At 44.6% G+C, this 17439-nt stretch overlaps 1 protein-coding gene across 1 annotated transcript in view; it reads left to right on the plus strand.

The window, feature by feature from the left end:
* LOC147697030 (amine oxidase [flavin-containing]-like) overlaps positions 1 to 17439 on the plus strand; it is a 335947-nt gene that overhangs the window by 196228 nt on the left and 122280 nt on the right. Inside the window, exon 5 of the mRNA XM_086934107.1 lies at positions 12183 to 12274. Coding sequence (XP_086790233.1) covers positions 12183 to 12274 — 92 coding nt within the window. The remainder of the gene's footprint in view (positions 1 to 12182; positions 12275 to 17439) is intronic.

The raw sequence follows: 17439 nt of genomic DNA on the forward strand, positions 1-17439 counted from the left end.
TTCTTAGGACATCTGAGAGTAATGTTCCGGCATGCCCAGAGGCCCTAAATGCATTGTTTCCCATTGCATGCATCTTGGTTGCAGTTCTGTTTACATTAGCTTCCCTCTCCTTAATACGTGTTTATATTTCCAGAGATTTTGAGGTTGCTGAGAGCGCTGTGCCCCATCCTCCGACTCGAAGACATCTATACTCCCCATTTTCTTATTGTGTACTCTTATCTAAGTTGGTGGCATTGCTATCTTCCTCCCCACAAATCCCCTGGTATCTGCGCCGGTTGCTGTTTTGTATTCTTTCTGTGAGCAGCGTATGCCCTCCCCTGCCCACCTACGTGCCACGCTGACGTCCGTCTCTTGTTTTGAAAGCTCGCTCTCATCCTTTGGGTCTGAGCTGTAGCAGCAGTGTGCTTTCCCCTCCCCCTCCAAGAGCAGCCCTGCGTTTTCCATAGATGTTCTCTTACATTCGCCGACTTTCATTCCTCCAGTCCTTTCATGGCCTCAGTGCTGCACGCCCTTGGTGGGAACTCGAACCTTGTATGGCCCAGAAACCCTAATTTGCTGCTTTAAAAAAAAAAAAAAGAATGGGTGATCTTTGTGGTCTGTCAAACGAAGCGCTTGCTCTGTGTGCGCACAGCGTGTGTTTTTCTTTACCTCCTGTTTCGTCCTACATCCCCTCTTCCTGCGTAAACACCTTCTCTTCTCCACATCTGTTTTATTTTCTCCCTGCTCGTCATTTCTAGCATGTTTCCGTCCCCACCGCGGTGACTGCTGTTTTGTCCCAACATAATTAACAGTTGCTATATGGTCATTCCAAGTGCCGCACCTTACCTGAACAGACGCCAGCACTCTGCTTCTGCCCTTGGGTTGCCAACGCTGTAGGTCTCGCCGCCATCGACATCCAGGAGCGGCTGGAGACTACAGCTCCCAGTGGGCTTTGCGCAGACTTCCTGTCCCCGCTGTCTTCGCGCCCGGAGGCGCTACAAAGCGGAGCCTATATGACAAAAACATCATGTGACCTGCGAGCTCCCAGCGCCATGCCAGGCTTTAACTTTTACAATGGCGGCTGCGTGCCTTTCTCTGGTTCTGGCCCGCTTGCGCAAATCAACTTTCTCCAACATTAAGATTAGGATGTATCCCTTGCACGCTCTTTATAGCTGTTGCACGCACGTGATGGCCATTCTGGGTGCCTCTCCCTGCCTCACCTCCCCTCCCCCCACCACCTTAGAGCGTGTGTCTACAGCAGGTAGGAGCAGAAACACTGCACACACACACAGTACACCGAGATGTATCAACAGTCGCCGTGCAGCAAAAACATCATGTGACCGCGACCTCCCAGCGCCATGCCAGGTTTTAACTTTTACAATGGCAGCCTTGTGCCTTTCTTTGGTTCTGCGGGGCTCGCCCATATCAACTTTCTCCACCACTCAGCCAGCCGCACCCGGCACAAGCATGGCGGCCCCTGCTTCATAGTCATGGCGGCAGCATACTAATTTGCCTCATCTTTTTAGGTCGAGCTTGCTCGACATTTTGTACATGGGCTTTTCAAATTGCTACCCCTGTTTTCCCTGGCTGCAAGCTTGAACGCGCGCAGTGCCAGCTTGCTCCATGTCACAGTGTTGTGCCCCTTCCCCCCACGCATTCCCAGCCCTTTGATGCTTCCGCCGCACTCCAATTGCTCCCCTCTCCCGTGGTGTTTGTAATCCTGCCCCCTGCATTGCCACCTCACCCTCACACTGTGCTTGCATCTTTGTTTGACTATTTTCAAGAAAAAAAATTGTCATTTAGAAAACCAATAGCTCCAACTTTTCAAATGCGAGACCTATTGCATTTCCAATGCTTGTTATGAGTGGGACCACTGCCTGCTCTTAAAATATATTTTTTCAATATTATCAAAGGGGAAGGGGACCCTTGGGAATGCCTTCCCCTTTGCGGATGGGTTACCACCAGTTTTAAACTGGTGGTAAATTATTACTGTTTTGCAACTAGAATTCTGTCATAAAACAGTTATACATACCATACAGATTAAGAATTTGGAAGGAACGCCCTAAACACGCCCCTCCCAAATAGCGAATCGCAAAATCAAATTGTGATTTGGTAACAACTTACAGAACCACATTTTGTACATTTGCAAAAGCATTTTTCCGGTTGCAAATGGCCTAATTCATGACAGAAAAATGCTTGGTACATCTAGCCCTCGGTTAATAACATCCTCCACATTCTTAGGATTTAAAACCTTTTAAATAGACAACAGAAACAACTTCCTGCACCCTGGTTCTGGTGGTGCAGTTAGTGTGTTACTGGCTCAGTTTGTCTAAAACACTGACTTATTTATAGGTCTTCGATGATTTAGACACCCACACCACCCCCACTACTCTGTATTTGGATTAAAGTGAGTCTGAAGAAGAAAGCTTTGAAATATACAGCGAAAGAGGAAGATATATTAATAGTATACACAGAGATAAGAAGAAGAGGTGGAGTGTGAGAGACACTGTGCCATAAGGCTTTGCTCTTTGTAAGATGCTGATTGACTGCATAGGTGAAATTAATACACGTAACTCAAATTACTATATCGAACTATGAATGCAGCAAATCCACGATGCAGTATTGATTAAAGGACGGATAGGGTGGAGCAGACAGTGGTCAGGCCACTGAGGAACTGAGATTCTAGCAAGTACGTATCAGCTCCATGGCGACTGTATATGTGATTCAGAGCCTCTGACATTTCTCTAGTGTTGTTATGTTTATCAGTCATTCAAAAGAAGCATTGCAATCCTACTTTATAAGGGCTCTGACAGTTAGATGTGCATAACCTAAGAGACAGGTCTTCTGTTTTAGGCTGGTGATTGACCTCTTGGACCAAAACCCTAAGGTCTAAGTTGAGCACCAACTGAGAGGACAGCTTTGCGATCAAAGGCCAGAAAGTGCCATGTCTTTGTAGCCTGAGAGCTAGCTATTTATAGTTTATATGCCACATGAGGCATAGCTCTGTCATCTAAAACGAACACCTGCATTTCTATGTCATATGACTTTGTATGATTTCTAAAACCTGAGATTTACCTTGGATGTCCAATACCTAATGCCAGGGAGTGATGTGCCACATGAGAGAATGCTCTGCTTTAAGAAGCTCATATCTGGGAAACGTGTCACCAGAAGGATAGCACTGCTGTGAGATATTGTAGCCTCTGATTACTTTCTATACTTGTGGAGTGCTCTGCTGTCTCATACCAAATCCCTTAGATCTGTATAACCTGTGGGATAATTGTGCTGTGATTGCATGGACCTTTGTCATCATATCTGGAAGAAAGGGCATCCCCACCCAAAAAAACAGAAATGTTAAATTTTCAAAAATGCTGCTTCACTTATATCTGCCTGCCCTTTAAAGTCCCCCAAGTCTGTAAGTCCTGAAATGTCTGGATTTGCACTAGGGAGCAATTGGTCAATGCTGGACCTGGACCTGGGTGCTGACCCTTTTTACCCTTTTTGTCCCTATTCAAATACTGATGTTTGCGTGGGGTAGGGAGGTATGCCACCAGCCTATTTGAAGAAGCTGCAGTTTCTCTGCCAAAGCGCTACCTGGTCCTCTACCTCCCTCTGCCATAATCAGAATATTTTTTATATGCTGATTATGCATTGTTCATACCCCCTCTCCCGGATTGCAGGATCACCCAAAGATTCAATGTTTGCACAAGATCTAATTAACTAGGTCTGACCATGAGAATTCAGTCTCTCGACCAAAAGAGTAGTCTATGTGTTTCCAGCATCCAAGGAGGAGGAATCACACACCAATGTAGCTGCGAAGAGCTTGTGTTTTAATCATTGAATGTTGCTAGTTGTTATCCTACTTCCACAATAGGTACAAATATGAGCCACATCTGAAGAAACCACCACAGTACAAGGAGGAAGACCTGCCTCCCAGGTGGAAAAAGTGATAATGAATCTTCTCAGGATAGGTTACCAAGTACAAAACAAGTACAGAGCCCTGCTGACTGAGGACACCTGTGAGGCATTCTTATAAAATTAGTCATTAGTTGTGTTACCTGCACAAGTAATGACTCTACATTTGTCCTCCACTGAAAACCAAATACCCCATTGTAGCACTTGACTCTCATAGGGTAGTAAAGCAGAGCCGCCCAAGGTCTACTCAACTTAGGTGGTGTGGACGAGTAATCTTCATTCACAGATGCACAACAATAACACTCAATAAATGATTGTCCAGTCTGTGCTTTATCTTCTGGAAAAAGAGAAAGTACATTTAGTACACACTCACTACTCAATACTATGCAGCAATTTACAAATATACACCAGTTTATGAAAATACTTCTTGATGACATTACGTAAAGATTCTTGCCGCTCTCAAAGGAAGCCCCACAACTCAGATGCCTAAACATTTACTTGTCCCTAAATGCAAAGATTGAACATAGCTTATAGTAAGAGCACTTAATGCTGACACCAAAGCGAGTGGCTGTGAACTTCGTTATCTCAATAAGCATTTCATCATAGGAACAAATGGAATCGTTGCATATCACAATGACAGAGAGAACTTAATACTGGCAATGTAGCATATCTACTTTGCTCACTAGTGGCTGTCAATCTCATTATTTAAATAAAACATTAACCAGAGGAAATTTCTAAGCATGACTGGGAGATCTGGGAACTCATCACAACTTTTAGCATGAATAAGGCAATTTAACCATGAGCACTAAAGAGTATCACATTTATAAACACAACACCGTGCAATTATAGACCTTCACCCCTAAAGAGTGTTGCCCAATATGCACTCTAGACATGCGCACTTTAGACATAGCCCCTAAAGGACCACACTTTTATTTTTGTGAAATGTGTAATTGCCACCTTTCACCCCTAGTGAGTGTTTGCCCAACCTGAAATTTCATATTGAACACCTTCAGGCCACAGGGATGGCAGCCATACTTCTTGTCCCTAGAGGGCCCAGCACTCCCAGATGTAGAGCAAAAGCTGCAGCCTGAAAGTACTTGGAAACCCTTGAGGGGTTATCTTTTGAGAGGAGGGTGGGGACCGTGGTAATCCTTTTGGGTGAGAGTGTGCTGCTCCTGCAGCTCCCTCTACACTTTTGCATCCTTTTGTTGGTGACCCTGCCGTCCTGGAACCACTACAATGCAACAAACAAGGCGAGAACAGGCCAGCTCCACAGGGCATTACGGGGCTTTCCTCATGAGGGCCATGCATATTTAATTAGTGGCTCTCCCATCTGTCCCTGGGAGAGCCGCGTCTTCTTTTCTTTGTTTTTCAACGTTTTTGGGGTTGTGGATTGCACCACACTTTCATTGCTTGTGGTGCTTGGTTCCACCCGGGGACCACACGTTCAGCCTTCCACAATGGGGAGCTGCTTGGAGAGCCCACACCCACAGGCTCGCTAAGCGACCAGCACTCTGGCGTGCTGCTGTGGGACCCTGTAGCAGCATTGCAGGCATGCACATGTTTGATGGCTGGCCTTCCCGCTTCCCCCAGACACGACCATGGGGAACGGGAAGGGCCAGCCACACGAGGGGAATGTGGCGACACACCACTTTACTCCTTTGACCAAGGTCAAGGGATGGGTCCTGGGCTCCCTGCTGCCTTCGTGCGGAGCATGATGGCACTCCATCACAGCTTCTTGGGGCTCAGTGATGGGGTCAATTACGTGTAGAGTCATTAGTCCAGATGAGAGTCGGGGATTTCTTCCTTTCATTTGTCTATGGCGTCAGCCTCCAGTCCAGGTGTCGAGCAGAAAAGCACAACCAAGAGAAAGCTCTCTCCCATGCAGGACCTTTTAAGTGGGTGTGGGAGGTTCCAGCTGGGGAGCACCTTTGGCTTATCCTGATGAGCTACATCACCTCTCCGACCCTGTCCCATCCTCCAGACACAGCCTTCTGGGATACTTCAAGACGGCGTCACCCATGAGTCACTTCCCACATGTGGTGTGGAGGTCTCAGCTCCACCCCTCACTGACATCACTGCCAGGGCCTGCACCAACAAAACTTCAAAGGAGCCCCCACTCCTTGTTTGGCTCCAGAATCTAGATTCCCTCCTTGTGTTTAACGAGGTTGGTCTTGCCCTCTTCCTGGCCCAGGATGACAGGTGGTTGATTGATGCAGAGAAGCCTGCCCCACCCCTTCCTCCTCATGAGCTGACCTAATCAAGGTATATTGCTTCCTTAGTGGGAGGGAGCCTTTTGTTCCTGCTGCTGGAGAGGAATGTCATTAATCCAGCCCAGCAGGGGTGACAAAAGGCTTAGGTTCTGACCCTGAACTGAGCCAAATAAATATGACATTCCTGGATGACCAATAAGCTGTGCAGATATGTATTTAGACTTTACAGAATTGGTCTTTTTACACAGGTTTCCCTATACATCTGTATGGCCCAGGTGTCTTTAAACCAAGGGAAGCAGAGCTGCACTTTAAGGCAGCCTCCCCCATAAGTGTATAATGGAATGTCACTACAGACAAGGCAGTAAAGCGCACTGACTTTCTCTATCTGTGTGCAACATTATAAGTCATATCCCAGGTCAATACCCAACTCTGCTGAGTCCCTTCTGCATCAAGCTACTTGTGCGCTGTCCCTTGGCTGCGCACGCCAGGAGTCTCCCATGTGCAGCACTCAAACGTGGGCACATGCTTATCCGCACATGTTCACGTTTAACCAGACAAGTGCCTCTTACCCTTGCTGCATTGCACCAGCTTATCTTCAAAGGCGGACACTGGAGGTAAACACATGCAGTCCACTTTACCCTGAGTTTACTGTAGGTGAGTCACAGGTTATGAGGCTCCCCCACAGTAAAAGGTTAAAAAACGTGTTGATCAAAAAGCTATAAATTCCGGCTGATTAGATGGGCAGAACCACTTTCTCACAGGCTACCTTTCAACTGTGCATGGTCCAGGATCATGAGGTCTCCTCCAGTCACCTGATCAGAAATAATGCACACATCTGTTGAGGCCCAGGAGAAAGCACCTCACTTGTAGTCATCATTAGAGTGAGTCTGGCCCTCTCCAGAGTAGTAGGAATTCTTAATGCACTCTATAGTTGCCCGGAGAGGGTGTAATCATTACCTTGAATTCAAATTATCTATTTAGCGAGAAACCTAGATGAGACAACCTAGATTCCAGAACTTTTGGAGTTATGGTTCTAAACCAGTCAATTTCACAAATATTAGCTGTTGAATCCATCACCACAGGACCTGCAGTCTTGCTGGCTTTGTCCCTCCCATTGGTGGAAGCCACCATCCCCATTGGTTCTGTACAACCATCATTTTTGCTACCAGTGGAGTTTGAAGTGCAGGCCTTCTCCAAACCTCTGTAACAGTAAATGACTATCCCTGTGTGTTGGCACCTAGACCTGCTACTCTCCCCTGATATTAGCTTAGTGGTGACTATCCCCTGATACTAGCTTAGTTGTAACTAGACTATTAGAATTTCTGTAGGCTGTTCCCTGACATCAGATACCAGACACCATGTAGGTACCTCCACACGAGATGCTTATTACTTTTAAGGATCATAATGGCACTTCAGTGTATTGCACAGAAGTCTGCAGAATTCTCTGAGGGTCCCGAAAGATTTCAGGGCAGGTGCATGGAAATGCAATTACTATTGATTCATGAGTTAATGAAAATAAATCTCTGCAAGTCAAAGACTCAACTGGTACATCCACTTTTGTAATGTAGTATTAAGAATTATTTTGCTCTGACGTGTATCCTTAGGAGAAGGGGGGTGTAGTGCCAATGTTTGGTTATGTGATCCTTAGCAAGAACCAGTTGTGTGTCTTTGTTCCACTATCGACTTGCAGATTCAGCTTTGCCAATATCATTCATTAAATAACAATGGCCGTAAGTGTTCATGTTAAGATTTTTTTATAGCTCTTCGTACTTAAACTCTATATTAGTCTTTGTGATCATAACTGTGGGTGCATAGGTGAATGATCCCTCATGTTTTCTTTGTAAGATTCTACTTTTCATTTATAAAGTAAAGTATTGATTGGGATAGTAACCCTATCGACTGGTATTATGTTGTTGCCTATATTTTGAGTGTCTAAACTTACATAACCCCTGTATCAGAGGTGAACTTCACTGTTCACCTCTGATACACTCTGAGAGTCAAGTGCTAAAGCGGAGTACTTGGTCATTTAGTTTTGGTTTAACACTGCTGTGGCCCCAGGTCACCAGTTGTAAAAGGCCTCACTTGCCTCAGTCATAGTATAGTAACCCCTGGCTACCTTAGGGGCTAAGTAAAAGGTTATTACAGTTGGGCTCTGAATTATTATCTGCGTCCTAATGACAGGATTCTCTGTTCAACTTAACAGCATTTATATAGCTGTGTTTGAAACACCTAATCCTTCAAATAGAATTTTTAGGTCCCGTAATTCTTGCAGTATTAAGAGATGTAATATTGTTGCAGCTAGAGTGAATCAAAATGATAAATGCACTGAAACAGAAATCAGATTAACTATTTGGCTCCCCATGCACTTCAGAGATTTTTTACAGATAGACAAGAGGTGAAAGGAGAGCTGACAGTCAGCTGTTGTACTAGGTCTTTACGGGAACTGCTCTGGGCAGTGGTGTGCTATACATATGATAGGTATTCCATAAGGGAAAGGTGGTTATCTTTGGGGGGGGGAGACTCAGGGAGAGGCTTGCCTTAAGTTGTGTGAGGGACGACTACCCTACCAACCTACTAGGCTTGTGGTCAGCAGATGAGCAGGGATTCTGATCCAATGTCTTTCCGGGCTAAACCAGGCTGAAACATGGAAGATGTCACATGAGACACCCTAGTCCTTTTTCCTGGATTAATGGGCTGCATGTCACAGGGGGAGGGGAAATAAATACAGAAGGGAAGGTAAGCCAAAAAGGGAAGCAAAAATACAAGGATGGAGCCTTCTGAAGATGGTTTGCAGGAGGCTCTGGACAAGGTGTGGATGTTGGGGAGAGGAAGTTGGCAAGGTCATGTGGCGAGGAAGTGCAAAGGCACCAAAACCAGGTGAAACTGTACTTTCCTCACTTGTGGGAGAAATTCATCAATCTAATACAAGTCACACAAAATAACTTTACTCGTCAATACTTTTTTTTACAAATTTGTCAAACAGAAGAACACATTCCAAGACTAAAGTCACTTCAGAGCAGGTTGAGCTTTCGAGAGCTAGAAACTACAGAGAGGGACAAAATAACAGGAGTTCAGGTCAAGATATTCCTCCCATGCCTCTTGAAAATGTATTCCTTTAACACCCTATTTATCAGTAAAACATCAAACATTGATTACAAAACAGATATATCATAACTCTCAATTAACTTATCAACAATGTATATTAAATCAGGCTTCCGGTGGGGAGATCCAAACTAATTATGCTTTGAGTTGTAAATGCATCTCATGGCATTAATGTTCCCAAGCGTTTACCATGCAGTTGGGCATAATTGGAATGCAGCGGCATTTCAGGCTTTCATCTAGTCACTCGTACTACCATTTACACCACTGCACTCAGACATGGGTGAATTGCTACATGAAATGCAATCAAGGTTTTACAGTTTTTAAATGTGGAATTCCAGTGGAATTCTCTTCCTCTGGAACTCCGTCTTACCGATAATTGCCTCCAATTCAGAAAGAAATTAAAAAGATGTTATTCTCAGGATAATATCCCTCAGCAGTTTTAAGATGGCCTTTTGTGGAGTTTTTTCCAGCTTTTAGATGAGTGGGAGTGTTACACCGCCATGATATCCCCTAGGGGATGAGCGATGCACTTTATAAATACCCTAAATAAATAAATAATACATTTAAAGTAAAATCTTGTATTTATTATTTTTGTATGTCCCACTTTGAAATTCATACTGGTGTATACTGATAGATCACTGAAACAATTCAGACTGTAACCAGTTGCAACTCTAGGAATCTGTGAAGGTTTTCCCACAACTTTCTTATGCTGTTCACAGGGAGAGACTTGGGCATTAAGGGGTTGGCATGGAGATAGGAAGATGTCTTTCTTGGCAGCTTTCATCATGGTGGATTTCATATCCAAAGATGTCGGAGATATTTCCTCCTTCCTATGGTGTATTTCTTTGTAATTTCTTTTACAGAAATACACCATTCTGTTGAGAAAATGGGAGAGAGAACCCCTCAGAAACATTTGGTTATAGTTTGGTGGCACCTTCCAATGAAAAACTACTTGAACTCTTTAAGAATCCATTCGGAATCCATCTTTCCTCAGAATAAAATCAAAAGAGAAGGACAGTGTGGCTTCTCTAATGTTGAGTCGTGACTGAATGATTCCTTCTAAGAAATGTGAAAGGTAGTTCCTTGAACAGTAATACAGGACCATTTAGTTCTTTGTTTGCTCTGTACAATTAGTTTCTTCGCCACGTTAAGCACTTGTACCCAGGAATTGCTTCAAAGACATACAAGAAATATTTGCCTTAAAAGTTCCTTCATGCTGGGCAAAGAGATCATATTTTCTAGTTGGAGAAGACAAAGAAGATCCCAGAACACCCTGCCTTCCAGGCCACAACCACATCAGACTAAAGAATCACCTATTCTACTCGGTATTTTTTCAACTTAAAATAAATATCTCTGACCATGGCATAGAATTAGAATCAAAGGTATCCAATAACGAGCTCTCACTCAGTATTGGCTGACTAACCTGAACTGAGCTTCAGAAACTCCATAAAAAAACACTGAGTGAAGGAAGGTCCATCTTGAATCGTAAGGCCCTTTCATCAAGCGTCAGCCATGAGAACCCCTTTGGTTCCATCCACAGAAGGCTTGTGCACAGCAGATTAGAGGTCGTGCTTCCCTTCTCAAATAGAGTATCTAGGTCAGTGTTATTCAAAGTACGACCCGGGGGCCGCTCTTGACCTTTCATGCAGCCCCCCTGGTGAACAGCAGCACACGCTGATGTTTAGCTGTTGAGCTCTAATATTCAGAAAAACATGTTAAATAAACTGGCAAGCATTTATTAACTGGCAAATAAATGCTTGTCCATTCATTTAACACTTTTTTAGACCTCCTTACACAATCCCTGACCCACCCAGACCCCCTAACGCCAAACTGCTGGCATTAGTGCAGCCACCAGACACACCACAGACTGTACTTTTTGGCCCCTGGGCAAATGTTTGCGCTTACCCATTCTCTAGGTTTTTGCCTCTGATTGGATTTCTGATCTGAAATGTTTCTAAAAGTGAATGCAAAATGTTTGCTGGTCACCCTACTTAAGAACATAGATTTTTGTTGTATCTTTGTGAAGACATGTAATGCCTCATTCTGTATACCATGGTATTTGTAAAACCTGGTGTAAACATGTTTTTGTGCCAGTTTTACAATCAATGGTTTTGCTCAATTTGCAGACAGTAGACTTTCCCCAGGTTTATGCACTTGCAATTTTCTCTAGCTCGAGCCTGGAGTAAATTTCGAGCCCTAAGGAGTGCTAATGAATGGAAGTACCCTGCACAAAAATGGTTGCAGTTTGTTTTCATACATTATTGTGAATTGCACACTAGGGGAGAGGATGCAACCTTATGGCTAGCGCAGTCAAACTCGAAGCATGGGAACCAGGTTCGAGTCTTGGCATTAACACTCAACATCCTGTGATTCTGGGAAAATCACTTAATCTCCTCGTGCCTAACAAACAAAAAATCTGTAACGAAACTGGTGCTCATGTAAAGCGCTCTGATACATGATATCTTCGGGTCTAGTTTGCGCTATGTAAAACTCTCTAAAAAATCGATGTTCACAAAGGTTATTTTCCATGTATAAGTGTATTTTACACATGTACATTTAGGAGATTGTACCCCCAGCTCAGATGAGGACATTTTTTGACTTGAGTTCTATGAAAATATTTGAAACAGCTGTTTTGATGCCAGCATGTAAATAACCTCAGAAGTCTTTTTATTCACACTTTGCAAAATAACATTTATATTTTTACTCATACCTTGATTTGACTTCCCAAATGTCTAGGCGGTCATAGTGCAGTAAATCTGTGGATCTGTCATTGAAGTGCCATGCACACCTTTGCTGTGCATGGTACGGTAAGTGAGGGAGTTTTCTGCTACCCTCAAGTAGGGTTACTCTCAGCAGCGGAAACGGACAGCTTGCAGTTGTGCTATTGTTGGAGTACTTTACTCCAGTCAGTGCTAGTGTATGCGCTACTTCACTGTGTGTATGCGTAGTATACTGAAAATACTCTTGTCTCCATAGATTCCAAAAGAAGCGCCATGGGCAGCCCCACATGCGGAGGAGTGGGACAAGATGACGATGAAAGAGCTGATTGACAAACTCTGCTGGACTGAGTAAGAAGTGCTTGTCATTTTAAATTTCTTCACAGTGTAAAGCCTCTGGGCAGAATAAAAGATAGACCTGAATGAGGTTACTAACAGTTCGTTTTTAGGTCTACTGGCATTGAACCGCGCAAAATTGTGAGCAACTCTGCTTCCCAGGAGAGGGGACAGGATCTGGCCGCGCGCTGGGGAATAGAGCGGGCCACGCGCACGCAAACGTGCTCGCTGTGGCCAGCTCCTGTCTCCTCTCCTGGAAAGCTCCAACACGACACACGCATGTTCACACACACACACGAGCGCCCATGCACGGACGCACACATACAGAGACACTCTCCCCCCCACACATACACGAGTGCACCGAGCGCCGAGCGCCCCCCGCACACATACACACACGCGCGCACACACACACACACACACACACACACACAAGTGCACCAAGCCTCCCCGCCGCTGTCGCACACACACGCGCACACACACACTAGTGCACCAAGACCCCCTCCTACCTCCTACCACTAAGGCCCACTTACCGCCACTCCGGACTTCAGCCACCACCGTAGGGCTCTCCCTCGGGCATGGGAGCCCCGCGTCACCACTGCTCGTCTCCTGGCTAGCCACTCCGTGGGCGCGAGCATCCAGCACGAAACGGAAGTCCCGCCCCACAGTAGTTTTGGTCACGCGGACGTCTTCGTTTTTAAACTTTACCAATTCTGTCGGCCGTAGAGTCGCTTCGTGATAAAACAGAACTTTAGTTGCGTTCTACGCCTGGCTGTCAAGTTCGTAAAGCGCTTCCTGGTCCAGCTCAAAATAGGCAGACCCCGCAGCTCAGGTACGGTCACTAAGAGGAAAATGTTATATACATGTCTAGTCTGAAGGCTGTAGGTTTTGAGAGGGCATTCGCTTTAAATAGATTTAATTTATTCATTGTATATGTCCTTTTTAGTAGCCTTGAATTGCCATGCTTTTATTATGCATCGTATTGTAGCTAGATTTATACAGAGCTTACTAGCCCGGACGAGGCTTTTGTGAAACATTCTGGAAGGGCTCACTACTTTATTTATCATGAATCGGTGTACATTCTACGGTAGTGCTTGCTTTGGCCATTGTGGCTTCTTTCTTTAGTGCTTGGGTGCTTTGTTCGTGTTTTGAGGTTCCCTATACTATGTGGCTGATACAAGACGTGAGTAGCGGAATCTGTTGGGGCAAGTACAAATATGTGCAAAGTGGGACAAATTAGCAAGCCGCATCATTCCTCTGCTCACCTCCTCCGCCATGTGAGAGCTGCATCGCTTCCTGCCTGGTTGTCCCTCTGGTGGTCTCTCTTCTCTCTGCCCTGTCCCCTTCCACCCCCTTTATTTTCTCTCATCGACATTCCCCTCTCTCTCTCTCCCTTTGTCTCTTCTCTCCCTCCTCTGTTTCTCTTTTTTTACATGTACTCTCTCCTTCATCTCTTTCCCTCTCTTTTTTGCGCCCCCGCGCTGTCTCTGAGGTTGTATCATGGATTTGCCCAGGTATTCTTGATAGGAAGCTGGGTGCAGCGTGTTTATTGCTGTGTGCCGGCAGTGCCTCCCAGGGCCGTTCCCTGGGTCTGACCAGTCATCACGTTCACCCCACCACCCTCCCTCCCCCACAGTACTACCTCAAGCCCTGCAACTGATATACTGGTCATTACACCCCCACTGTACCATCAGCGCTCTGTGACGGGCTCACTTCTAGCCTCTTATCACCACTCTATGCCCTCGTGCTGCTTGTGTTTATAGCATCACTGCTTCCCGTCTTATGGCCTTGTGATTGGTAAGAAACATGGCTCCAGTGACGTAATAGCTGTGCTGTAGTGCCACGCATGCAGCCGCTGCTCAGATAATTCACACATGTGGCATCTGTACTACCCCGTCTGTGCAGCAGGTTTTGTGGTGTACACCTCCACGTGGAGCGGGTTGTGCATTGGCTATGTCGCCACGTGCTAGATTGTGTATTATTCGCCACACAGCTTGGCAGATTGATTGTGCATTGTGTACCTCTCTTTGCAGCAGGATTTATGTTGTATATCTTACCGCATGTAGGGTTGTGCATTATGCACTTGTGCAAAGAGCTTCCATGTTGTGGGTTGTGTTGTACATCTCTGAACGTGGTAGGTTATGTGACGTGCTCCGCAGAGTAGCTGGTTGTGCTGTATGCCTGCGAGTTTGGCTGTTCATATATTGCACATCTTTGTGTTTAGAGTATGACATAGTTTACATTACTTAGTGAGCTGTGTGCTTTACACATCTGTGTGTTGGGCTAAGCGTTGTTTAACTCTCCATGTAGCGAGTTATGCGTTGGACACCTCTCTTGTACATTAGGTTGTGTGCTTTACTCCGCTCTCTGTAGCAGGTTATACATTGTACACCTCACCATGTAGACGGTAGTGCACCTTGCCGTATCACAATATGTGCATTGTACCCAGTGTGGCCTTGTATATCTGTCTGAATTGCATCTGTGTTGTATATTTCTTTGTGCAGCAGGGTTTGCATTGTGTATCCCTTGATTGACCAGTTTATCCAGGGTCACCACTGTGAGCCTCAGTCAGTCCTGTGCACACAGTTACCTGTGCTAAGTGTGAGAATGATGTTCGGTTGAGATATTGGTGAGGTTGTCTTAAACACGCAGTGTCCATGGATGCTGTTCCATTCTAAGGACTTGGGGCTACTGGGTCCCGAAAAGAACCTCACACTCTGGAAACTTGCATGTTTAATCCGGTTGAGAAAAATGAAAAGGTTGAGGTTTAGGCAGCCGGACTTCGACATTGTAGAATGACCCCTTCACAAACATGCAGTACAGTACTGTGCCAAGATGCTCTGCGAATGAGGTTTGCTACACACCTTGCACAATCGTTTCATTGCTGCCATCCTCCCTTCTTTACGCTGCAGCTTAAGCATTGGCACTTGTTATACCCAAAAAATCTTTCTCCTTTGCTTTGGACACCTGTCACTCTCCGCTGGAAAGTAGGTGATATTCAGGATCCCACAGGGTTGAGGAGTTAGGTTTGTACAGCATCTATTGTTTCTATCCAAGACCCTAAAAAAAGTGTCATAGTCTCAAACCCTACATCCCACCAACGTCAACAACATCTGCCCAGTGTTCAGCCTACCATAGCTAGGTAAGATGCTAGAAAAAAAAGGAGCCTGGCAGCTCAGGTTCTGAGAATCGCTTTATCAAATCACAGCTGGCTCTTGTTTATTAATTTATTAGTTTTCACTTTTATATAGCTCAAAATGTACCCGCTCTTGTGTATTTATTTATTAGTTTTCACTTTTATATAGCTCAAACTTTGCCCGCAGGTATCACAGCGCTTTAAGTCAGCATGCTTATAACAAGCAAGACTAGCACTCTATATTAGTGTCAGCTTAGCTTAGCATAAGCAACAGCTAACCATTCACAAACAATGCTTATGTACCAATTGCAAATTAAAAAAAAAATAATGCAAAGCATTGTCATTTACAATGCCAGTAACTCAAACTTTAATGCTGGGAGACCTATTGCATTGCAAATGCTTGTTATATTTTGTTATGTTTTTAACATGTCTGAATTGTTTTCTTGAGTGTGGACAAGACCAATTCAAACCTAGCAGTGCAAAGTGAAAGTCCAACTGATACCCATCAGGGCTTCTAAGTATTCTAATTTCTTCTGTGACATTTCCATACTTCAGGTGTGCTTCAAACCAAGTTTTTACTTGTATCCATGCTGTGATTTGTACTCTCGGGTTCCATGCATCTTTCCTCATCAGTTGCCTGCTGCTGCCCATTGTTGTTGGTTGTCACCACTTCATTTAATTTACCTTCACACCTACTCACATGGGGTCTCTAAAGTTACATGTGTTGTATCTCTGTTGCCTTTTGCTTTCTCTTCAAAGAGAGGTATCCTTATGACACCAGAGTGTCTCCCCTTTATCTACTGCTGCTGTCACTCCCTGAAATACAGAGTATTCATTCATTGTTTTCAGCTGTGCTCAAGAGATAGTTTGACAAGTGGTTAGCTTCAATAACAAGTTACTGTAGTAATATGTCAGGATGCAGGAGTCTGGGTCTGTCAGAGGTGCACTCTGCATGCCCTATTTTCATCCCTGAAGCAAGTGCATACTATCAGTATGCATATTGGCATGGCTGGCCTTTCATTGGCTTGGACAGATTTCGATTTGGAATCCCGGACTGAAGTTCTCATGTTGTAGTAGTGCAAACAAATAATCTATCCAGTTATTCCCCCCCCCCCCCCACTGAATTCGGGTACCTGTTTTTTTTCCATTACACATGCCAGAATGTGAAGTAACCCAGCTTTGGATTTGAACAAGTCTTTTCCATTAGACATAGAAAAATTCGGGATTAATCAATCTCTACACCAGTGTATAAATGCAATCCATATTATTTCTACAATCCAGAGTAAATCTATTTGGGTACTAACGTTTGGCAGCAGTATTTCTGGTGGATAAATATCCTTCTTATCTTATAAATACCCCTTCCAGCCTTCAGACTCGTCTGGAAAACCTTTTTTCTCTGCAGTGACTTTTCAGCTCCACTGGGCGGCTCCATTCTCTTACAACTTTGACTCCGCTTCCAGAAGTGAGGTCATTAAAGTATATTAGGCGACCATCAGTTCACTGTTGTCCCTTCCTGATATTTTTCCACTCCTCATTGAGGCATGTGGAGAGGAATCAGTAGAGCCAGAACTGCTACAAATGCAGCATCCAATATGTTTGTATACTTTAGGATCTTATTACTCATGGCACTAGCTAATGGTGGAGGAAGGAAGGTAGCGAGAAATCTTTAGGAAGAATGTGTATCCATCAAAAATATAGTAACCAAAGATAAGGAATATTTTCTTCTGATTCAAACTTTACCCCACAGATTCCTCACCTAATTGATGAGTCTTACAGTAGCATCACTGAAGGAGAGTCATGGGAAGTGCCCCATCTGTAATTGTCCAGGTCCCCCTTGACTGCCTCTGCCAAAGACAGCACTACACTACAAAAATAGACACTTCCCTGTCAGCCTGGGAACAGCAATGTTTTTTCTTATACATTTCACTTTTGACTTAGTCTTAAAGTCCCTAAGAGTATTTGCTTTCCCCAGGATGGCGTGGTTCTGTAGTTTTTTATGCAATATGTAGTGCACGGTGGGAAGCGAGTCCCTTCTATGTAGCTATGA

Source organism: Lissotriton vulgaris, chromosome 8, assembly GCF_964263255.1.
Source record: "Lissotriton vulgaris chromosome 8, aLisVul1.2, whole genome shotgun sequence".
NCBI classification, from domain to species: domain Eukaryota; kingdom Metazoa; phylum Chordata; class Amphibia; order Caudata; family Salamandridae; genus Lissotriton; species Lissotriton vulgaris.